The following is a 21,044-nucleotide window of genomic DNA, read 5'->3' on the forward strand; positions in this document are numbered from 1 at the left end:
GATTTTGGATCCCACATGTGACTTAGCAGTCTTGACATATCAGTTACTTACAGTAGCCTTGTTGCTACTGTTGAATAACCTTTATTATTGATGTATTAAACAATTGCAAAGAGAACTTCCCTTACATTATATTTTGGTTTCAAACAACTAATATTTTCACACATGTCAAGTTTCTTTTGGCCGTGAGGAAAGAATAAACTTGTACAATACTAGTTTCAATTACAATTTTTTCCAATCATTGTATTAATATTTCTTTGGGTATTTTGAAACTGAATCGTCAGTAGATCGTGGGAGAAAATGTGTGCACAGCTGATTGCTATTTCATGTTAATTGTTTGAGACAATTACCTCCAAAAACCCTATTCTCTGAAAAAAAACCCCAGTGTGACAGGAAATACAATTGAAATTGTATATCATCATGTCTGGCAATGATTGATGGGAAAATTCACATTTTTATTAACCAAGTGTGTTATCTTCTGTTTGTTCACGTAAAGGGGTGAAACATAGCTCGATCCCATTAGTCGCCTCTTACAACAAGCATATCTCCTTTTACGGGTTGCTGTAGACCCATTCAACCCTGGATCTTCCTGGGTACCAACACTGACGTGGGAATGATGCATCATCAGGAACCCTGACTCTAGAACAGTCTTCTTCGTTATAGCTTGCACATATACGCAACCGCAAAAGAAACACAAGTCAAGTTTTTTGTTTGTGAAAAGCACAATATAGTAATTTGTACAAAGAAATGTATACACACGTAAAGAGACGCATTGAAGAAAAACTGCTCACAATTTACATCATTCATTTTGTGCATGTCGCAGGAACTCAGTCGTTTCGTTTCGTTTCGTTTCGTTTCTACTGCAGTGGAGAGGCAGTTTGGATGTCATGTGTCTACCATCACCTGATTGGTCGCAAGGCATCAACAGACAGGCAGTGTCCAACACCGGCCTTGTTCTGGATGGCCGAGGGCCACAATTCCAGTGCAAGGCTGTTACATTCGGGTGACAAGCAGCACAGAGAGCTGCAACCATTCAAGGTCCACGTCATCCTGTCTCAGCCGACACAGTTCGTCATCTAAGAGCAGTAGAAATCAGATGTCGTCCTTCCGTTGGGCCCATACTGACTCAACGTCACTGCCAATGTCTGCAGTGGTCCCCATGTTGGCGACATCAACAGTTGCAACAAGTTGTCTCCTCAAGATTCAATCTATCATACACTGATGGCCGCATCAGAGTGTGGAGACATCGTAATGAGTGTTACGCTAACAGATTCCTCAAGCCTTCTTCCAAAGACTTGTCGACTCAATGAGAGGCTGATGTGCGGTCTGTATCACAGGTAACGGAGGCCACACAGGCTACACAACTGACACACCAAAAGTAACCTGTGGCAAAAGCGATACCTAACAAATGAGTTCGGAGATTTGTTGATGTTATGTAGTATATAAGAGTATTGTGCAACAAAAACCACACACTGCATTTACAAGCTTCTATTTACCTTTCCCCAAACAGTTACATATTCAGATAATTTGTATTTTTTTTATAAATTCAGTCCAACTGTGACGTCACAAGCAGTTGAAATATCATGACAGCACGACATCCATGTCATATGGGTTTCTACAAGACGGTGACTGGGCATTCAGCAAGCTAGATTCTTTAAAGAGTAATGATAAAGGACTTACCGTATTCGACGTAATAAGCGCGCCGCTCTAATAAGCACCCACGGCGATATTTACTGATATATTGGCTAGTGAACAATCCCAATAAGCACTCCTTCCGATTGATCAATGTACACAAGACTTATTTATTCGCGTATAATACACACTCGTGTGTTATTATGCATTCTTAATTAGGGGCAAATAAATTCTGGAAAAATGTATCTGTCGCATTTAAACATTTCAGTGTGTCAGCATAAACCACGAAATGTATCTTTCAACTCTCTTTTTTCCACCAAAATAATATTCTAATAATAGCCCCCTATTTCTAATTTTGAGAGTGCCCTGGGTGCTTATTACGTCGAATACGGTAAGCTAAAAGTTGATCTCCTCTTCATAGTGCATGGTCATAGTTAATGTGAGGGAGGGAAAGCTTACCATTGTACAGTTCACATCCTATGTCTTTCTTTCTATGATGACCAGCGCCATAGAAACAATTAGGAACCATAGACCAATAGTGCACAAGATTTTCTTTGAAATTATTTTGACAGAATACCCTGGCCTAGTATAGAATTATTGAGTATCGTGGTGGCCATGCGGTAGAATAGTGTTTGAACGTCACGATGAAGGCCATGGTTTGATCTGTCACATGGTCAAAATATGTATGAAGCTCATTTCTCTTCCCCCCTCCCATGATATTACTGGAATACTGTTTAAAGCACCTTAAACAATAGCTCCTTTGTCTTTGACCATGGTCTAACTAACTGAATTGTTAGTTAAACCCCACTTGGCATTGACGGAAATTGCTCATTATAGGCCCATCAATATGGGCAAGTAATATTTAGGTGATTGATAAAAGTGCTCGAGTTGGTCCAAAATGAATTGTATACTTGCACAAATCGGCAAAGTGCGAGGTGCACGTGGAAAGGCTCGGGGGACAGATTTCACGTGCTGACTCACACAGAGTTCTCAAAGTTGAGCATAGTGTTCCCGGATATCTTTCAAAATACCTTTAACAAAACAATGTTTTTTAAGCATTTTAGGTGCCATAAATGTTGGACATGGTTTAAGTATGCTAGACCAGAAGGACCATATCAGCCCAACTCACCCACTCCTGTATCATGGAGAATATTAAGCACACTCCAATCTGCCTTCCATGCTAGTAGAAATATTTAATTCTTATACATGGTTCATACACTAATAGCCTGACAAATTTCCATGTCTTTTCCAGGGTATTTTAACAGTTTAACATGGAAAATGGCTGACAGTTGAAAAACTGCTGTTAAATATTATTTCTCCATGACTTCTCCTGGAGTCCATGACCCATACAAACCTTGAGAAAGGTTGCCTTTGTATAGGATAAAACACACCTCCAGGGTTTTGGGTAAAAATGTAAAACCGCAAGTGAGGGAAACCTGTGCTCAAGGTTTTACATTTTCAACCAACTAACTTATGAACTTTCTCAATTTAAGAAATACCAGACGAAGTGAGAAAACATTGACATACCTTATAGTGAAACAATATTAGGTTGTTGTGGTATAAAAGGAATTCGATCAAAGAATGCAAGAGAAAAAACATGTGCAGCATGGACCAGCTGGAGTCATGACATGTAAAATTGAACAGCTTCTCATCACCTGCCCCGGTAGCTCAGTGGGTTACAAAACAATATGTGAGGTTGCAGGTTAGCTTCCCGTCATGGAATTTCAATTTTAAAATTGTGACTTTTAACCAATCATCAAACACAATTGCGTTCATATCAAGAGGCAACCTAATAAAATATTCATTGTAAAACCTCAAAGCAGGTTTAGAAGTGACCCATATCAATAACAAGGTTTGGAAGAGAACCGCTTTAAAACCTAATGCAATATAGGGTAATACGGCGATAGGTATTACTAACCACTTTTCAGGCAAGTGCTGAAAAAAGTCATATCCCCTGTCACATTGATGTGAGTTGACACAATGTTGGTCAGCTTGTTTGTGACACAGTATACAACTACTGATCAGTGTCCCCACCCTGCACGGACAACAGAAGTAGCTAACCAGGCCTGCTTTCTGGTAGGAACAATCTGACAGCAATCTGTTCAGCTCCGTCTTATCATGCTACAGCTTTAATCAGTGGCTCACACCAGGAATGTTATGGACATGATTAAAGTGATATTTAATACCCTATCTAGCCATTTTGGTTGGAGCTGTATGAGAACACTGATCTAGATTTGACATGTAATCCCCGTCAGTCGTGTCCCCTTGATGACCGACCGCTCACGGACGGGAAACAACCCTTTGACAACCCTTTAACCCAAAGTTGCACTAGTGTTTAACACCAAGAAATTTCACTTTAAGCCCATTGGGCTATCATATATTCTGGTCGCCCAGAAATTTGATATAGGATATGGGGGCAAGTGCAATCTTGAGCAATTTGGAGTTAGAATTAAAGACCTTTTTCAATGATGTTTCTTGTGTTTAAAGCTGGAAAAAGCAATACATGTTGTCGAGTCATAGGTGGTAGATGACCAACAAAACAGTATTCATGCTCTGCCCACCTAACGCTAACTAGGTTGCATGTTTCAGAGTTTAAAAAAAAAATTAGAATAGAAGCTGTTTACGATTCATAGTGTAAAAAAAGATTTAGGTATCGAGTATTAATATGCACGTTCAAAAAAACACATCGTATCCCTTCAGTATGAAATTTGATAAAAAAACACCAATAGACATGATGATTTACCATTTAAAATGTATTTCCTGCTCTCCAACGCTGTGCACACGTTTCCTCCCAATCTACTGGTGATTCAGTTAAAAAGGACCCAATGATACTTCAAAGATTTTTTATTCAATGGTTGGAAGAAATTGTATCTGAAATTATTTTATCAGGAATAATATATTCCAATATCGTGATATTTTAGTTGCAGCTTCCACTACATATATTAAAATTATAAGAATCATAAGCAAAGCACTTTGGTACAGGTGGTATGCAGGATATTTTTTACATATGGAACAATTTGACCAGTCACCATAGGGACTTCCCGTGCTACATGTATTCGATTGCGAAAACGTTAATTTGACATCTAATAGTCAAACTGCCTCAAATATGACTTTTTGCGAGTCATGGTACAGCATTTATCATATGTGCGTCCATTCTCTTGCAACTAAAGTTTGTTAAGGCATCAATAGCGGTAATCTGACCGTGGTAGCTGTAAATAATCACTTCGCAAATGATGTCGCCAAAATTTTTCTAAACATTATTATAAATATTGAATGAAATTTTGAATATAATTAATAAAATATATGGCAAACATTAGTCCATGATTATTTTTTTATAACCAGATATTAATAATAGGATTAAATTGTGTACTTCAGTTCAGATTGACTGGTATTTCCGGTGTTACGTGATCGCAGTGATCAGCTGATAATGTTTTCTGAGATGGGTGAAAACATTGTGTCATTGGAAAACATGAGTTTATTAAAAATGTTAGTAAATTTTGGGAGCCATGCTTTACCGTGCGCTATAACCAAGTTAGCGCTATATTGAAGAGCGCAATAGCGAGGGAACACTGTTCTGACCGATCCTTCAGTTACTAAGGCTGTACATGGACTCACAGACACCAATGCACATGATACAACACACACCATGCACGCATCCCAACCCACACAGTGATCATCACTGACCATCATGTACAGCAGCAGCAGCAGTAGCAGGCCTTAATCAAAGGGAGACAATCAGGTAAAGCTTGGCCTGTCCCTGGTGACAGAGACCTTCAACAGATGATGTTGTCACTGCTCTAACCTTAGTCTCCAAGTATTGATAGGAAGCAGGTATATGTTCTGTCATACTGCCTGGCTCCAAGTATTGATAGGAAGCAGGTATATGTTCTATCATACTGCCTGTCTCCAAGTATTGATAGGAAGCAGGTAGATGTTCTATCATACTGCCTGTCTCCAAGTATTGATAGGAAGCAGGGATATGTTCTACCGTACTGCCTGTCTCCAAGTATTGATAGGAAGCAGGGAAATGTTCTACCGTACTGCCTGGCTCCAAGTATTGATAGGAAGCAGGTATATGTTCTGTCATACTGCCTGGCTCCAAGTATTGATAGGAAGCAGGTATATGTTCTATCATACTGCCTGTCTCCAAGTATTGATAGGAAGCAGGTAGATGTTCTATCATACTGCCTGTCTCCAAGTATTGATAGGAAGCAGGGATATGTTCTACCGTACTGCCTGTCTCCAAGTATTGATAGGAAGCAGGGAAATGTTCTACCGTACTGCCTGGCTCCAAGTATTGATAGGAAGCAGGTATATGTTCTATCATACTGCCTGGCTCCAAGTATTGATAGGAAGCAGGTATATGTTCTATCATACTGCCTGTCTCCAAGTATTGATAGGAAGCAGGGATATGTTCTGTCATACTGCCTGGCTCCAAGTATTGATAGGAAGCAGGTATATGTTCTATCATACTGCCTGTCTCCAAGTATTGATAGGAAGCAGGTAGATGTTCTATCATACTGCCTGTCTCCAAGTATTGATAGGAAGCAGGGATATGTTCTACCGTACTGCCTGTCTCCAAGTATTGATAGGAAGCAGGGAAATGTTCTACCGTACTGCCTGGCTCCAAGTATTGATAGGAAGCAGGTATATGTTCTATCATACTGCCTGGCTCCAAGTATTGATAGGAAGCAGGTATATGTTCTATCATACTGCCTGTCTCCAAGTATTGATAGGAAGCAGGGATATGTTCTACCGTACTACCTGTCTCCAAGTATTGATAGGAAGCAGGGAAATGTTCTACCGTACTGCCTGGCTCCAAGTATTGATAGGAAGCCGGTATATGTTCTATCATACTGCCTGTCTCCAAGTATTGATAGGAAGCACGTATATGTTCTATCATACTGCCTGTCTCCAAGTATTGATAGGAAGCAGGTATATGTTCTATCATACTGCCTGTCTCCAAGTATTGATAGGAAGCAGGTATATGTTCTGTCATACTGCCTGGCTCCAAGTATTGATAGGAAGCAGGTTTATGTTCTATCATACTGCCTGTCTCCAAGTATTGATAGGAAGCAGGTATATGTTCTATCATACTGCCTGTCTCCAAGTATTGATAGGAAGCAGGTATATGTTCTATCATACTGCCTGTCTCAAAGTATTGATAGGAAGCAGGTATATGTTCTGTCATATTGCCTGTCTCCAAGTATTGATAGGAAGCAGGGATATGTTCTACCGTACTGCCTGTCTCCAAGTATTGATAGGAAGTAGGTATATGTTCTGTCATACTTCCTGTCTCCAAGTATTGATAGGAAGCAGGGATATGTTCTATCATACTGCCTGGCTCCAAGTATTGATAGGAAGCAGGGATATGTTCTATCATACTGCCTAGCTCCAAGTATTGATAGGAAGCAGGTATATGTTCTGTCATACTGCCTAGCTCCAAGTATTGATAGGAAGCAGGGATATGTTCTACCGTACTGCCTGTCTCCAAGTATTGATAGGAAGCAGGGAAATGTTCTACCGTACTGCCTGGCTCCAAGTATTGATAGGAAGCAGGTATATGTTCTATCATACTGCCTGGCTCCAAGTATTGATAGGAAGCAGGTATATGTTCTATCATACTGCCTGTCTCCAAGTATTGATAGGAAGCAGGGATATGTTCTACCGTACTGCCTGTCTCCAAGTATTGATAGGAAGCAGGGAAATGTTCTACCGTACTGCCTGGCTCCAAGTATTGATAGGAAGCAGGTATATGTTCTATCATACTGCCTGTCTCCAAGTATTGATAGGAAGCACGTATATGTTCTATCATACTGCCTGTCTCCAAGTATTGATAGGAAGCAGGTATATGTTCTATCATACTGCCTGTCTCCAAGTATTGATAGGAAGCAGGTATATGTTCTGTCATACTGCCTGTCTCCAAGTATTGATAGGAAGCAGGTTTATGTTCTATCGTACTGCCTGTCTCCAAGTATTGATAGGAAGCAGGTATATGTTCTATCATACTGCCTGTCTCCAAGTATTGATAGGAAGCAGGTATATGTTCTATCATACTGCCTGTCTCAAAGTATTGATAGGAAGCAGGTATATGTTCTGTCATATTGCCTGTCTCCAAGTATTGATAGGAAGCAGGTAGATGTTCTACCGTACTGCCTGTCTCCAAGTATTGATAGGAAGTAGGTATATGTTCTGTCATACTTCCTGTCTCCAAGTATTGATAGGAAGCAGGGATATGTTCTATCATACTGCCTGGCTCCAAGTATTGATAGGAAGCAGGGATATGTTCTATCATACTGCCTAGCTCCAAGTATTGATAGGAAGCAGGTATATGTTCTGTCATACTGCCTAGCTCCAAGTATTGATAGGAAGCAGGGATATGTTCTATCATACTGCCTGGCTCCAAGTATTGATAGGAAGCAGGGATATGTTCTATCATACTGCCTGGCTCCAAGTATTGATAGGAAGCAGGGATATGTTCTATCATACTGCCTAGCTCCAAGTATTGATAGGAAGCAGGGATATGTTCTATCATACTGCCTGGCTCCAAGTATTGATAGGAAGCAGGTATATGTTCTATCATTCTGCCTGTCTCCAAGTATTGATAGGAAGCAGGGATATGTTCTATCATACTGCCTGGCTCCAAGTATTGATAGGAAGCAGGGATATGTTCTATCATACTGCCTGTCTCCAAGTATTGATAGGAAGCAGGGATATGTTCTATCATACTGCCTGGCTCCAAGTATTGATAGGAAGCACGTATATGTTCTATCATACTGCCTGGCTCCAAGTATTGATAGGAAGCAGGGATATGTTCTATCATACTGCCTAGCTCCAAGTATTGATAGGAAGCAGGGACATGTTCTATCATACTGCCTGGCTCCAAGTATTGATAGGAAGCACGTATATGTTCTATCATACTGCCTGGCTCCAAGTATTGATAGGAAGCAGGTATATGTTCTATCATACTGCCTGTCTCCAAGTATTGATAGGAAGCACGTATATGTTCTATCATTCTGCCTGTCTCCAAGTATTTATAGGAAGCAGGTATATGTTCTATCATTCCGCCCTGTCTCTAAGTATTTATAGGAACCAGGCAGTCTTTGAAATAATTTAAACACCCAACAAGACTGTCGGGCAGGTGACCATAAGTTTTGCCTGACTATCTTCAAAGTTATAATAAAACTGAATACGTAAGTAATCTAAAAATTATGTACCAGACAGTCGGGCAGGTGGACATGCAGTTATTTCAGACACTGGAAACAGGAATATATTCTGTCATACTGTCCTGTCTCCCAAGTACTGATCATGCTGATAGGAACCTAGTCAATGTCCATAGCCAGAAACTCAGGGGAAGCTATGTATCTTGGGACTGTGACAAAGCAGCATGTTTACCATGTTCTCAGTTTTCAGGGATGTAGTTTCTCTTTAATTATTGATGGTATTTCCTACTTGTCAGGTCACTATCATTCCCCAGGTTAACATAATAAAAGTATCAGTTCTTTTACCATTTTAAAATCTTCTTTGTTCATTTTCCAATTTGCAGTTTTTTTATTCACTTGATCTGAGATAATGTATTCCATTGTTTGAAGACTGGCAATATCTCAGTGAGATCTTCTTACACTGGCTTAGTACTGCTACATACGTGTAGTCAATCAAGTAGAAACTGTTCACATCATTAAATAAAGCGTGAACTCCCCACAGCATGAGGGATTGTCCTCAGCCATCAGCCAGCTGAATATTGCTGACTGGCATAAAAGCAACATCAATTCATTCAACACACAGCTGACCCGTGAAGATCCGGGGTAGAATAGGTCTTCAGCAACTCATTCTTGCCGTAAAAGGCGACTATAGTTGTCGTAAGAGGCGACTAACAGGATCGGATGGTCAGGCTCTCTGACTTGGTTGATGCATGTCATCGATCCTTATTGATCGATCATTGATGCTTATGATATCAATCACTGGATTGTCTGGTCCAGACCCAAGTATTTACAGACCGCCGTCATAAAGCTGGATTATTGCTGAGTGCGGCGTTTAACAACAAACCAACAACAACAATCAACACACAGCTTGATCTAAGTTGGGTCTTATCAGGGGAGATAATCACTGCAGATTAACAGTAGAGATATTAATTATAGAATTTCCACAAATTGTATTTTTTATTACTGATGAAAGGGACAACTCAAGTAATGTAAAAGTGAGTGTGTAATTGTTTTTTAATGTCCCAGGCAGCAATAATCATGTTCTTTATGTCAATATTACTGTACATAATAACTAAGCAAGTGGGTGAGTTCTATTTTTTCCAAAAAAAACCAAAAAAGTTTATTGACTATTGGTTCATTTATTTGAAAGAAGTCATTAAGTTTAGGGGAATATATGTCATGGAAATATGTTACAAGTATTTGGGGGCCCATGAAAAGAAGTTAAACAAAATGGGAGGGGGGCAGCAAAATATGATACAGTCCTAAGACCATGGTTCACAAAATAATTCATTGACAGACAAGTATGACATGCACATTAAGCACAAAAACTATTTTGACATCTATAAAAGTTGTAATGAATCAACAGCTTACAGAATGTTTAGATATTCCTTAACCCCTGATTTTCCCCATATAAATATTTCTGTATATATCTAAGTCAGCGTGCAGTATATTGTATATTGACCGCCAGCCCATGCACAAATGTACTGTGAGTAGGTAAAATGGTATTTAGCCCAGAGCCCAATGTGGCAGGGCCATTGTTCCTGATTGTTTAACACATAATACCCAGAAACGTGAGAAGCCAAGTATTTCTAGGTCAAACTTATCAACAGTAAAATGTGTAAATACATACATTAAACTGTTAGTCAATCTTAAACACAAGCATCAGGCCATGCCGAGATCCTTGCATGCAGCTCAAGCAGAGACACGACAGGATCACATGTACACACACAGGATCAGTACTCTATACACACCACACACACTACACTACACTATCTACTCACCTCCGAACGAACTTTCCCAATAGTATCCCATGCCCAGTTTAAATCTGTCGAAAAAGGAGAAAAAGCATGACATTAAGGTCAAGATTGTTGGGAAAGTCGTCGTTCCACAAGCCGCAGATGACAGCGGTTGGTTGACTCTGGACACAGACAGGTGACTGGTAGGTAAAGCTCTATAGATCCAGGGCTGGCTGTAAGCAAGGCTCGATACACGGGGCTAGTGCTGGTAGCCGGGTCCAGACATGCTCTCCTGGTGGCAGTAGGACAAAATACAGGACCACATTTAGCTGGCAATAACCCGGGTTGTGACTGATTCTACTGCAGGGTGGGTTCTATACTGCAATAACCTGGGTTGTGACTCTACTGTAGGGTCACCAGGGTTCAATACTGCAATAACCCGGGTCGTGACTGATTCTACTGCAGGGTGGGTTCAATATTGCAATAACCCGGGTTGTGACTCTACTGTAGGGTCACCAGGGTTCAATACTGCAATAACCCGGGTCGTGACTGATTCTACTGCAGGGTGGGTTCAATACTGCAATAACCCGGGTTGTGACTCTACTGTAGGGTCACCAGGGTTCAATACTGCAATTACCCGGGTCGTGACTGATTCTACTGCAGGGTGGGTTCAATACTGCAATAACCCGGGTTGTGACTCTACTGTAGGATCACCAGGGTTCAATACTGCAATAACCCGGGTCGTGACTGATTCTACTGCAGGGTGGGTTCAATACTGCAATAACCCGGGTTGTGACTGTAGGGTCACCAGGGTTCAATACTGCAATAACCCGGGTTGTGACTGATTCTACTGCAGGGTGGGTTCAATACTGCAATAACCCGGGTTTGTGACTGATTCTACTGCAGGGTGGGTTCAATACTGCAATAACCCGGGTTTTGACTCAACTCTAGGGTGGGTTCAATACTGCAATAACCAGGGTTGTGACTCTACTGTAGGATTGATTCAATACTGCAATAACCCGGGTTGCGACTCAACTCTAGGGTGGGTTCAATACTGCAATAACCCAGGTTGTGACTCTACTGTAGGGTCACCAGGGTTCAATACTGCAATAACCGGGGTTGTGACTCTACTGTAGGGTGGGTTCAATACTGCAATAACCCAGGTTGTGACTCAACTCTAGGGTGGGTTCAATACTGCAATAACCAGGGTTGTGACTCTACTGTAGGATCACCAGGGTTCAATACTTCAATAACCCAGGTTGTGACTCAACTCTAGGGTGGGTTCAATACTGCAATAACCCAGGTTGTGACTCTACTGCAGGGTGGGTTCAATACTGCAATAACCCAGGTTGCGACTCTACTGTAGGATTGGTTCAATACTGCAATAACCCGGGTTGTGACTCTACTGTAGTATTGGTTCAATACGGCAATAACCCAGGTTGTGACTCTACTGCAGGGTGGGTTCAATACTGCAATAACCCAGGTTGTGACTCTACTGTAGGATTGGTTCAATACTGCAATAACCCGGGTTGTGACTCTACTGTAGGATTGGTTCAATACTGCAATAACCCGGGTTGTGACTCTACTGTAGGATTGGTTCAATACTGCAATAACCCGGGTTGTGACTCTACTGTAGGATTGGTTCAATACTGCAATAACCCAGGTTGTGACTCTACTGTAGGATTGGTTCAATACTGCAATAACCCGGGTTATGACTCTACTGCAGGGTGGGTTCAATACTGCAATAACCCGGGTTGTGACTCTACTGTAGGATTGGTTCAATACTGCAATAACCTGGGTTGTGACTCTACTGCAGGGTGGGTTCAATACTGCAATAACCCAGGTTGTGACTCTACTGTAGGATTGGTTCAATACTGCAATAACCCGGGTTGTGACTCTACTGCAGGGTGGGTTCAATACTGCAAGAACCAAGCAATTGGGATTGATGACATGAATCAACCAAGTCAGCAAGCCTGATCACCTGATCCTGTTAGTCGCCTTTCACGACAAACATAGTCGCCCCTCACGACAAGCATATAGACTATTAGAGGAATTGTGTATTACCAGTATCTACAGGATGCAGTGCTCTGATACATCAGTGAGTCATGGCACGGTGGCCAGACTCACTGACTGGTTGATGCATTTCATCGTATCCCAATTGCCTGGATCGATGCTCATGATGTCAATCACTGGATTGTCTGGTCCAGACTCGATTATTTACAGACTGCTGTCGTAGAGCTGGAATATTGCTGAGTGGGGCGTTAAACAACAAACAAACATGGCACCCCTCATCATGTCCATCACGACTTGATAGCACAGTATATCAGCCTTCGACGGAATGCCACACCCGACCATCCCGACCGTCCCGACCGTCCAGTCTATTCTAGAAGGCTAATAACTAATTGTGTGAGTCATGCGCAGTGAAAACTAAAAATGCTGAAGAAAAAGAAATATCCCAGCTAATGATATTTCTTTGATTTGCTGTCTTTTTATGGCTTTATATTATTCTTAATAAGCATTGCCACAGGATTATTATTCTTAAAACCTTTATTCACTAGAGTGACCTCAAGGCACTGGCAGCCTATTTCAATGGGAGCACAGTGGTCATAACCACTGACATTCAAATATATATATATATGAAATTTCGAACCCCACTGAGTCTCTCTTCATCCAGTTATTGGGTGAAAAGAAAAGTTACAGGCCTTACTAGCATAATGAGATCATTAACTAATTATACACACTATGAATATAAATAGCATGTTTGTTGACAATATAAATATATCAGAGTATTCAGTAATACAATACACCCGACTAAGCCTGTCACTGACCCTCCGAGAATTGGCATTTGACCAATACATTTGACCATTGCCTCAAGACAGTGCCCCCTGGCAATCAGCCAAATAAATATAACCACAAACTACAATCATGTTTACCCATATATGCATTCTAACAGGTTTGGCACTGTGCCAAACTACCCCTGCAGCAAGAGCAGCTGAATAATAGAGAACCTATCGCTGAGATCTATGCAGGGTAGATCTTGGATCAAACTACCATCTTCAGCCCACTACAGGGTAGATCTAAGATCAAACTACCATCTCCAGCTCCTTACAGGGTAGATCTAAGATCAAACTACCATCTCCAGCTCCTTACATGGTAGATCTAAGATCAAACTACCATCTCCAGCCCACCACAGGGTAGATCTTGGATCAAACTACCATCTTCAGCCCACTACAGGGTAGATCTAAGATCAAGCTACCATCTCCAGCTCCTTACAGGGTAGATCTAAGATCAAACTACCATCTCCAGCTCTTTACAGGGTAGATCTTGGATCAAACTACCATCTTCAGCCCACTACAGGGTAGATCTAAGATCAAACTACCATCTTCAGCCCACCACAGGGTAGATCTAAGATCAAACTACCATCTCCAGCTCCTTACAGGGTAGATCTAAGATCAAACTACCATCTCCAGCTCCTTACAGGGTAGATCTTGGATCAAACTACCATCTTCAGCCCACCACAGGGTAGATCTAACATCAAACTACCATCTCCATCTCCCTACAGGGTAGATCTAACATCAAACCACCATCTCCATCTCCTTACAGGGTAGATCTAAGATCAAACTACCATCTCCAGCTCCTTACAGGGTAGATCTAAGATCAAACTACCATCTTCAGCCCACCACAGGGTAGATCTAAGATCAAACTACCATCTCCAGCTCCTTACATGGTAGATCTAAGATCAAACTACCATCTCCAGCTCCTTACAGGGTAGATCTAAGATCAAACTACCATCTCCAGCTCCTTACAGGGTAGATCTAAGATCAAACTACCATCTTCAGCCCACCACAGGGTAGATCTAAGATCAAACAACCATCTCCATCTCCTTACATGGTAGATCTAAGATCAAACTACCATCTCCAGCTCCTTACATGGTAGATCTAACATCAAACTACCATCTTCAGATCATTACAGGGTAGGTCTAAGATCAAACTACCATCTTCAGATCCTTACAGGGTAGGTCAAGCCTAAAACTATCTTGAGCTTCACACAGGGTAGATCTAGGATGAAACTATCATGAGCTTCACACAGGGTAGATCTAGGATCAAACTATCTTGGGCTCCACACAGGGTAGATCTAAGATCAAACTATCATGAGCTTCACACAGGGTAGATCTAGGATCAAACTATCTGGAGGTCCACATAGGGTAGATCTAGGATCAATCTATCTTGAGCTCCACATAGGGTAGATCTAGGATCAAACTATCATGAGCTTCACACAGGGTAGATCGAGGATCAAACTATCTTGAGCTCCACACAGGGTAGATCTAGGATCAAACTATCATGAGCTTCACACAGGGTACATCTAGGATCAAACTATCTTGAGCTCCACATAGGGTACATCTAGGATATGACTGTCATGAGCTCTACACCGTCCACTCAACATAATGTTTCCTCATTTGAAATAGCAAAACCGTGGGAAGCCTCAATGGTAACTTGTCAAACTGTTCCATGAATAAAATGTATCCGGCAACACACAAGTGCTATGCTTATCATGCTTATGGTTATTAATATTATTATTTTAAATATATATTATAGTAAAAGCTTCAACTAAAATAACAAGATACTAGAATATATGATTCAAACAGCATGTCAAACATGAAATAACAAACAGTGGATAGAGTTGGGTACAGGGTATTCATTGCCAGATTTGCAAATGTTTTTTGGCGGGACATGTTTCAGTACGTATTCAAATGCAAACAAACGTGTATAAAATTTACATATGATATTACATATTAAATAAGATTACAACAAACAAAGAATTAAGCTGTTTTTGTTGAATTAGCATTGTCATAGTCAATATTTGACATTCCTCTGGGATCACCATTTTTTATTCTTCGACCCTGGACAAAAAAATAGATAAGTCGGTAGATCCCTGATAGCATTGTTCGAAATAACTGCCTACCCAGCTGCCCGTGGCTGGTAACTTTTCTATCGGGGCGCATGATATTTTCCTCCACCTACCTGACTGTCTGGCAGACTACCTATGTATTTAGTTTTATTATGTGTACTTATATATGTAACTCCTTGTATAGATTCTCAAGTGATTATTTGCATTATTTCAACTGAATAAAGATACCGTTTATCTCTTATTGATTGCCATTTTTCAATACTTATGTCTGAATGCGGGAAGGTAACGTTGAAGATTGGCAGGCAACACTTTGGGTTCACCTCCCTGACTGTCTTGTTGGTTTCAAAATTATTTTAAACACTGCCTGAAAGAGTGATGACAATTTTCATACATGATTTTTTTCTTCACCTGGAAACGCCTGCTAATGCGGAAAGAAATAATTGATTGCTATAATCTGTTCTGATAAATCAAATATTACAACCAACAGAAAAGTAAGCACTAATCCAAACACCCACATAAACTGCTACTTATTTTTTATCCTGGATTAGCCATGTTTAAACAACAAAGCTAAATAAACTCTACCCTGACAATGTGAGTCAGCCCCCCAACAGCATGTGCAATGTATGTGGTTCAGGTTACATATAAGCTGGTCAGAGGTAATTAATTCTGTTTTCACTGAATGTTTTTGCATATTGTTTGTAGTTCAGGACTCGTAAAATCCACTCATTCGCTCGTATTGACGAGTGACAACATGTGCAGGGCAGGGAGAAGTGAACAGATGCTCGTCATACCAGGCGAGTACATACTTTAATCTTATCATTTCATCTTTGTATCATATTCAATAAAATATATCAAACAAATTTGAACCTAAAATATGTTTTCATCTCTTACACAGTCTTGGTCATAAATAACGAAATACAAGTCGCTCATATCATAAATAGACGACAACTGTCTGTCAAAAGAGTGTGTGAGTGAGTATGGTCTTACGCCACTTTTAGCAATATTCCAGCACTATCTTGGCAAGGAGACCAGAAATGGGCTTCACACACTGTGCATATGGGGGGAATCGAACCCAAGTCGTTACTGACGCTTTAATGTCAATGTGATTGGGTTAAAAAATAAGTTCTGAAAGGGAACATTCAAATTTCATTGGAAATGTTGGAAACATGTTCGTTGCTGTGAACAGTTACGAATAAACCACAGTCAGCACAATGTGCAAAATCAATGAATATATTTGTGATTTCTTTTTATTTCATAAAGTTTAATTACATAAAATTGGAAATAACAGAACTAATAAACCTTTAAAGAGCAAGTGAAAATATATAGCCGGACAAGTACAAAATATCATCTACTTTTCCTGCAGGACAAGTTGGGCTTAAGCAATCTTTTGAGCCCTGGATTTCTATCTGTTTATTTTCTGATGGACCCGAAAATAGAAACAAAACATGTGAGTAAGTAAGTATGCTTTTTGTAATAATTCAGCAATATTAAGGCGGAGACACCACAAATGGGCTTCACACATAGTACCCATGTGGGGAATCGAACCCGAGTTTTGGGCGTGACAGGCGAATACTTTAACCACAAGAGTACCCCTGAAAAATATTGCCAAACCAATGGTACCAAGAACAAATAAATCTCTCTCTCTCTCTCTCACACACACACACACACACAAACACACACAAAAACACACACACAAACACACACACAAAACCACACAAAACCACACACACACACACACACACACACACACACACACACACACACACACACACACACACACACACACACATAATTTAGCTCAAAGACTGTCAAAACCTTAATCCCCTTATACATATTTGCCTAATACATGTTTTAAGAGATTTACAACTTTGTTACAAATTGCAAACCAAACTATTTACGACCAAGAATCAAAGATAAGATCTAAGTAGTGCTATATACTTTAACTTGATTTGCTTACACAGAACAAACAATAAGCAACTGTAATACTGAATCTCACTGCACACACAGAGAGAGACACAGAGAGAGAGAGAGAGAGAGAGAGAGAGAGAGAGAGAGAGGCTTGAAGTTGCATACGGGCAATATCACACTGAGAGAGAGAGAGAGAGAGAGAGAGAGAGAGAGAGAGAGAGAGAGAGAGAGAGAGAGAGAGAGAGAGAGACGCTTGAAGTTGCATTCCAGCAATATCACCTTACCTAATAATAACCTTACTGGGGGAAATGTCTGAATGCAGGAAAGTGGTGTTTCAATCAAACACCTTAACAATACCTCAACATCCGAGAGGCCCAAGAGATGCAGATCTGAGACCCATGAAAAGGTATAGTGTCAAGAAATCAAGAATCATACAAATCTGTGATGACCACATTACAACAGGATTCTGGCACTACTAAGGGACACAACTCTGCCTAAGGGACACAACTCTGTTTGCATCAACCAGTGTCCCCTAAAACCTTACAATAACTGTGTGTCAACTGATGTCTCAAGCAAGGCCTCATTTTCATTTCTTGAGCTTGTTAATATTGCATCATTAGACAGTAGAAAACGTCAAAATAAAGATTTAACGGTCCTGTTTTGTTATTTAATTTTATTACATCTGCAAGGCATATCCATGCTTGACAAGGGCATTTCATATCTATTACAATTATTTTTTTTATGAACTTTCAAATGCATTTGAAGAACAGGATTTTCATTTTCACTTTATTTAATTCTTCCAACACTTACTTCAAGTTCAGAACAAGAGTAATATTGAAATGAAGTAACAAAGTATGTTTGATACCTTGTTTTTCATGACCTCCAAAGAAAAACCTAAACCATGAATTAAAGCATTTATTCTGAAGACATTTTTGCCTACTTTCTCTACCTATCTCTATTCATGTGTTTGATACTTATTATTTCACACTCTTCAATCACCAGCAATTTATGCAGTGTTTTTTCAGGTCAGGCGAACACACTCGGAGGTAAATCTGTCGTAGTCCAGCTACAGTGAAGAGGGAGTCTGGCATCACCAGGATCCTGGCATACCGGAGTCCCGGGTGGAGGACATCCCCCGGCAACACCTCCTGGTCCAGGTGATCGGGGGATTGACAGGGGTAAGCTACTCACTTCACACACCGAAGGTGGCTGACTCAACTCAACCAGGAGCTAGGGATCTGGGCTATGTAGCACTGTACACATAGCTGAGGATTGTAGCTAAGCCAGTGGAGGTGAGGGGGACAGGTGTTGGTGGACGTTAATGGAGGCGGCCTTACATAATGTGAATGTAGGGGGTGAATCAGGTTTAAGCCAAATCTAACTCCATTAGGTAGGGTTGGAAAAGAATTATTGTCACAAGGAAAGTCCACAAGGAGAGTCACTAGTCCGTCCTTAATTTTTTGTCCAGGACAATCAGACTCTTGTTAACATCAAACACTGATCAGATAGTGTCTGAAAATCTGAATGTGGTTCTGATTATAGGGATTTTCATGTTGAGATAGTCTGTAGGGTTACATCCTACCATTTGTGAATATTTTCTTAAAAGGTAGTGGACCCATGAAGATCAGGGAAAAGAATAGGTCTTCAGCAACCCATGATTGCCTTAAAAGGCGACTATGCATGTCGTAAGAGGCGACTAACGGGGTCGGGTGGTCAGATTCGCTGACTTGTTTGATGCATGTCCTCGTATCCCTAATGTGCGGAAGGATGCTCATGATGTCAATCACTGGATTGTCTGGTCCAGACTCCATTATTTACAGACTGCCGTCATATACCTGGAATATTGCTGAGTGCGGCGTTAAACAACAAACCAACAAACTTAAAGGGTATTGATTTTGTTTACTCAATTACCAAGTTTGAATCAAATCTTAAGGACATTTTGGATGGCAATAACTCAAGGTTCTAGAAAATAAACTGATCTCAAACTCTGCAGGATGGACAAAAGTGTCATGAACCTGAGTGTGAAAGAGTTGCGAAATTGGAATCACAACATTTTTAATATTAGCATGATTAGTCTTGCTTGACAAAGGTATAAGGATCTATACTGAAACGCCGCTATAATAGTATACAAGACACGCAAAAGAATTGTTATCCATAAATCGTCTACTTTGTCATCCGTCAACTTCCAACAAATGCCTTTCCAACAATTCAGGCTTGATTACTGTTTGGCATAAACATAAAAAGTCATAAATTGACAAAAACTTCTTTTCCACCACTATGGCTATGTCCTAACCATGTATTTCAGCACTGGACATGCTTTGGATGTTTTTTCAATTTACACAAGGCAACGAGTTATTAATACCGAAGAATACAATCAAAATCTAGAATGAATGGTAAGGGGGCTCTTAATGCATCATATGGAGCAAATAAACTTAAGTCTTATCCCTTCACTGCCAATCAACATGAGTAAGGGTGCCACCAATAGGGTGCCCACCCTAATAAAATAAAATACATAAAATTGTCACTGTATATCTGGGATAGCCACCACATAATTCAACTAGTCCACAGCTCATTTCAGAAAAGTGGTTTACGCAACATGACCAAAATGGAAAAGAAATTGTTAAAAAAAGGTCTTCCCAGATTTTAACTAGAGGCCATGACCATGTGACAAAACACCTGTACTATAAAGGTAACTTTAAAAAAATACCTTTTCCATAGCTTCCACAGAGGATTGAAATTAACGAAGAACGTCTATGAGTGATAACATAGCAATACCCCCAAAATCTTCGAAATTCTACTAGCTCTTAGGATACATTTAACATCAACAAAACTTGCAGGGTTAGAACTATACTGAAATACTATACTTTATAGCCCGGGTAAAGTTAAAATGCCCATGTAATGTTAAAACAATGGGGAAATTGGACAATTTGTACCAGGCCACAGGAATTTGTACTAGCCCTGGCCTAGCATGCTAGTGTTAATTTCTAACCCTGACTTGTCCGGGCTACAACATGGGCCAGTGGGTCGTCCCTGTGGCATGGGAGTGTCCCACCCCATCACATGCCCCTTGTAACTAACACTGCCGGTGATCTATTGACAGCAATAATAACATGTTGAGACATCGACAAGTCAAAATACTTGTCATCTAACCATAAAACCCATAGTCATAAAATTATGGAATGCAATAAGTGTTTGGTTCGTTGGTGATTGCCCACACCCATTTAGTGACGTGAATACCGCCCTCCATGCGGGGCTCACTACACCCATACAAACACAGCTGAATGTCCACTTGAGATGTTAGAGGCTACACACATAGCAGAGTACAACTGTAGTGGGACTGGGAGGTACATTCGAAGCTTGTTGATTGACTAAATTGAGTATTGGGTGTAACAATACTTAGTTGTTGAAATCAAACTTGGTCTACATTAGGTGTCTGATAAATCATAACCTTACTTTCAGGTAACCTTGCTGTGAATAGGGTTGTCATGATTCTGCCATAACATATTCATGACAACCATTGTCCGGTCTAACATTTTATTCTGAAGGCCAAACTACGCTTCAGTCAGACATGTATACATCCAGAATCACTCAAATCCCATTAATGACATGATGCATTGAAAATCCCCTTATTTCATTCATCCCTATCCATATTCCATCAAAA

At 40.4% G+C, this 21,044-nt stretch overlaps 1 protein-coding gene across 2 annotated transcripts in view; it reads right to left on the reverse strand.

The window, feature by feature from the left end:
- Nucleotides 1–21,044, reverse strand: part of LOC124114409 (centrosome-associated protein 350-like) — a 126,322-nt gene that overhangs the window by 94,388 nt on the left and 10,890 nt on the right. Inside the window, exon 3 of one of the 2 annotated variants that reach the window (XM_046474963.2) lies at nt 10,613–10,656. The exons of the other annotated variant lie outside the window; for it this stretch is intronic. Within the exon in view, the coding sequence (XP_046330919.2) occupies nt 10,613–10,656 (44 nt within the window). The remainder of the gene's footprint in view (nt 1–10,612; nt 10,657–21,044) is intronic. 2 annotated transcript variants of the gene reach the window in all.

This window comes from Haliotis rufescens, unplaced genomic scaffold (assembly GCF_023055435.1).
Source record: "Haliotis rufescens isolate VD_foot unplaced genomic scaffold, xgHalRufe1.0.p SCAF_8, whole genome shotgun sequence".
NCBI lineage: Eukaryota > Metazoa > Mollusca > Gastropoda > Lepetellida > Haliotidae > Haliotis > Haliotis rufescens.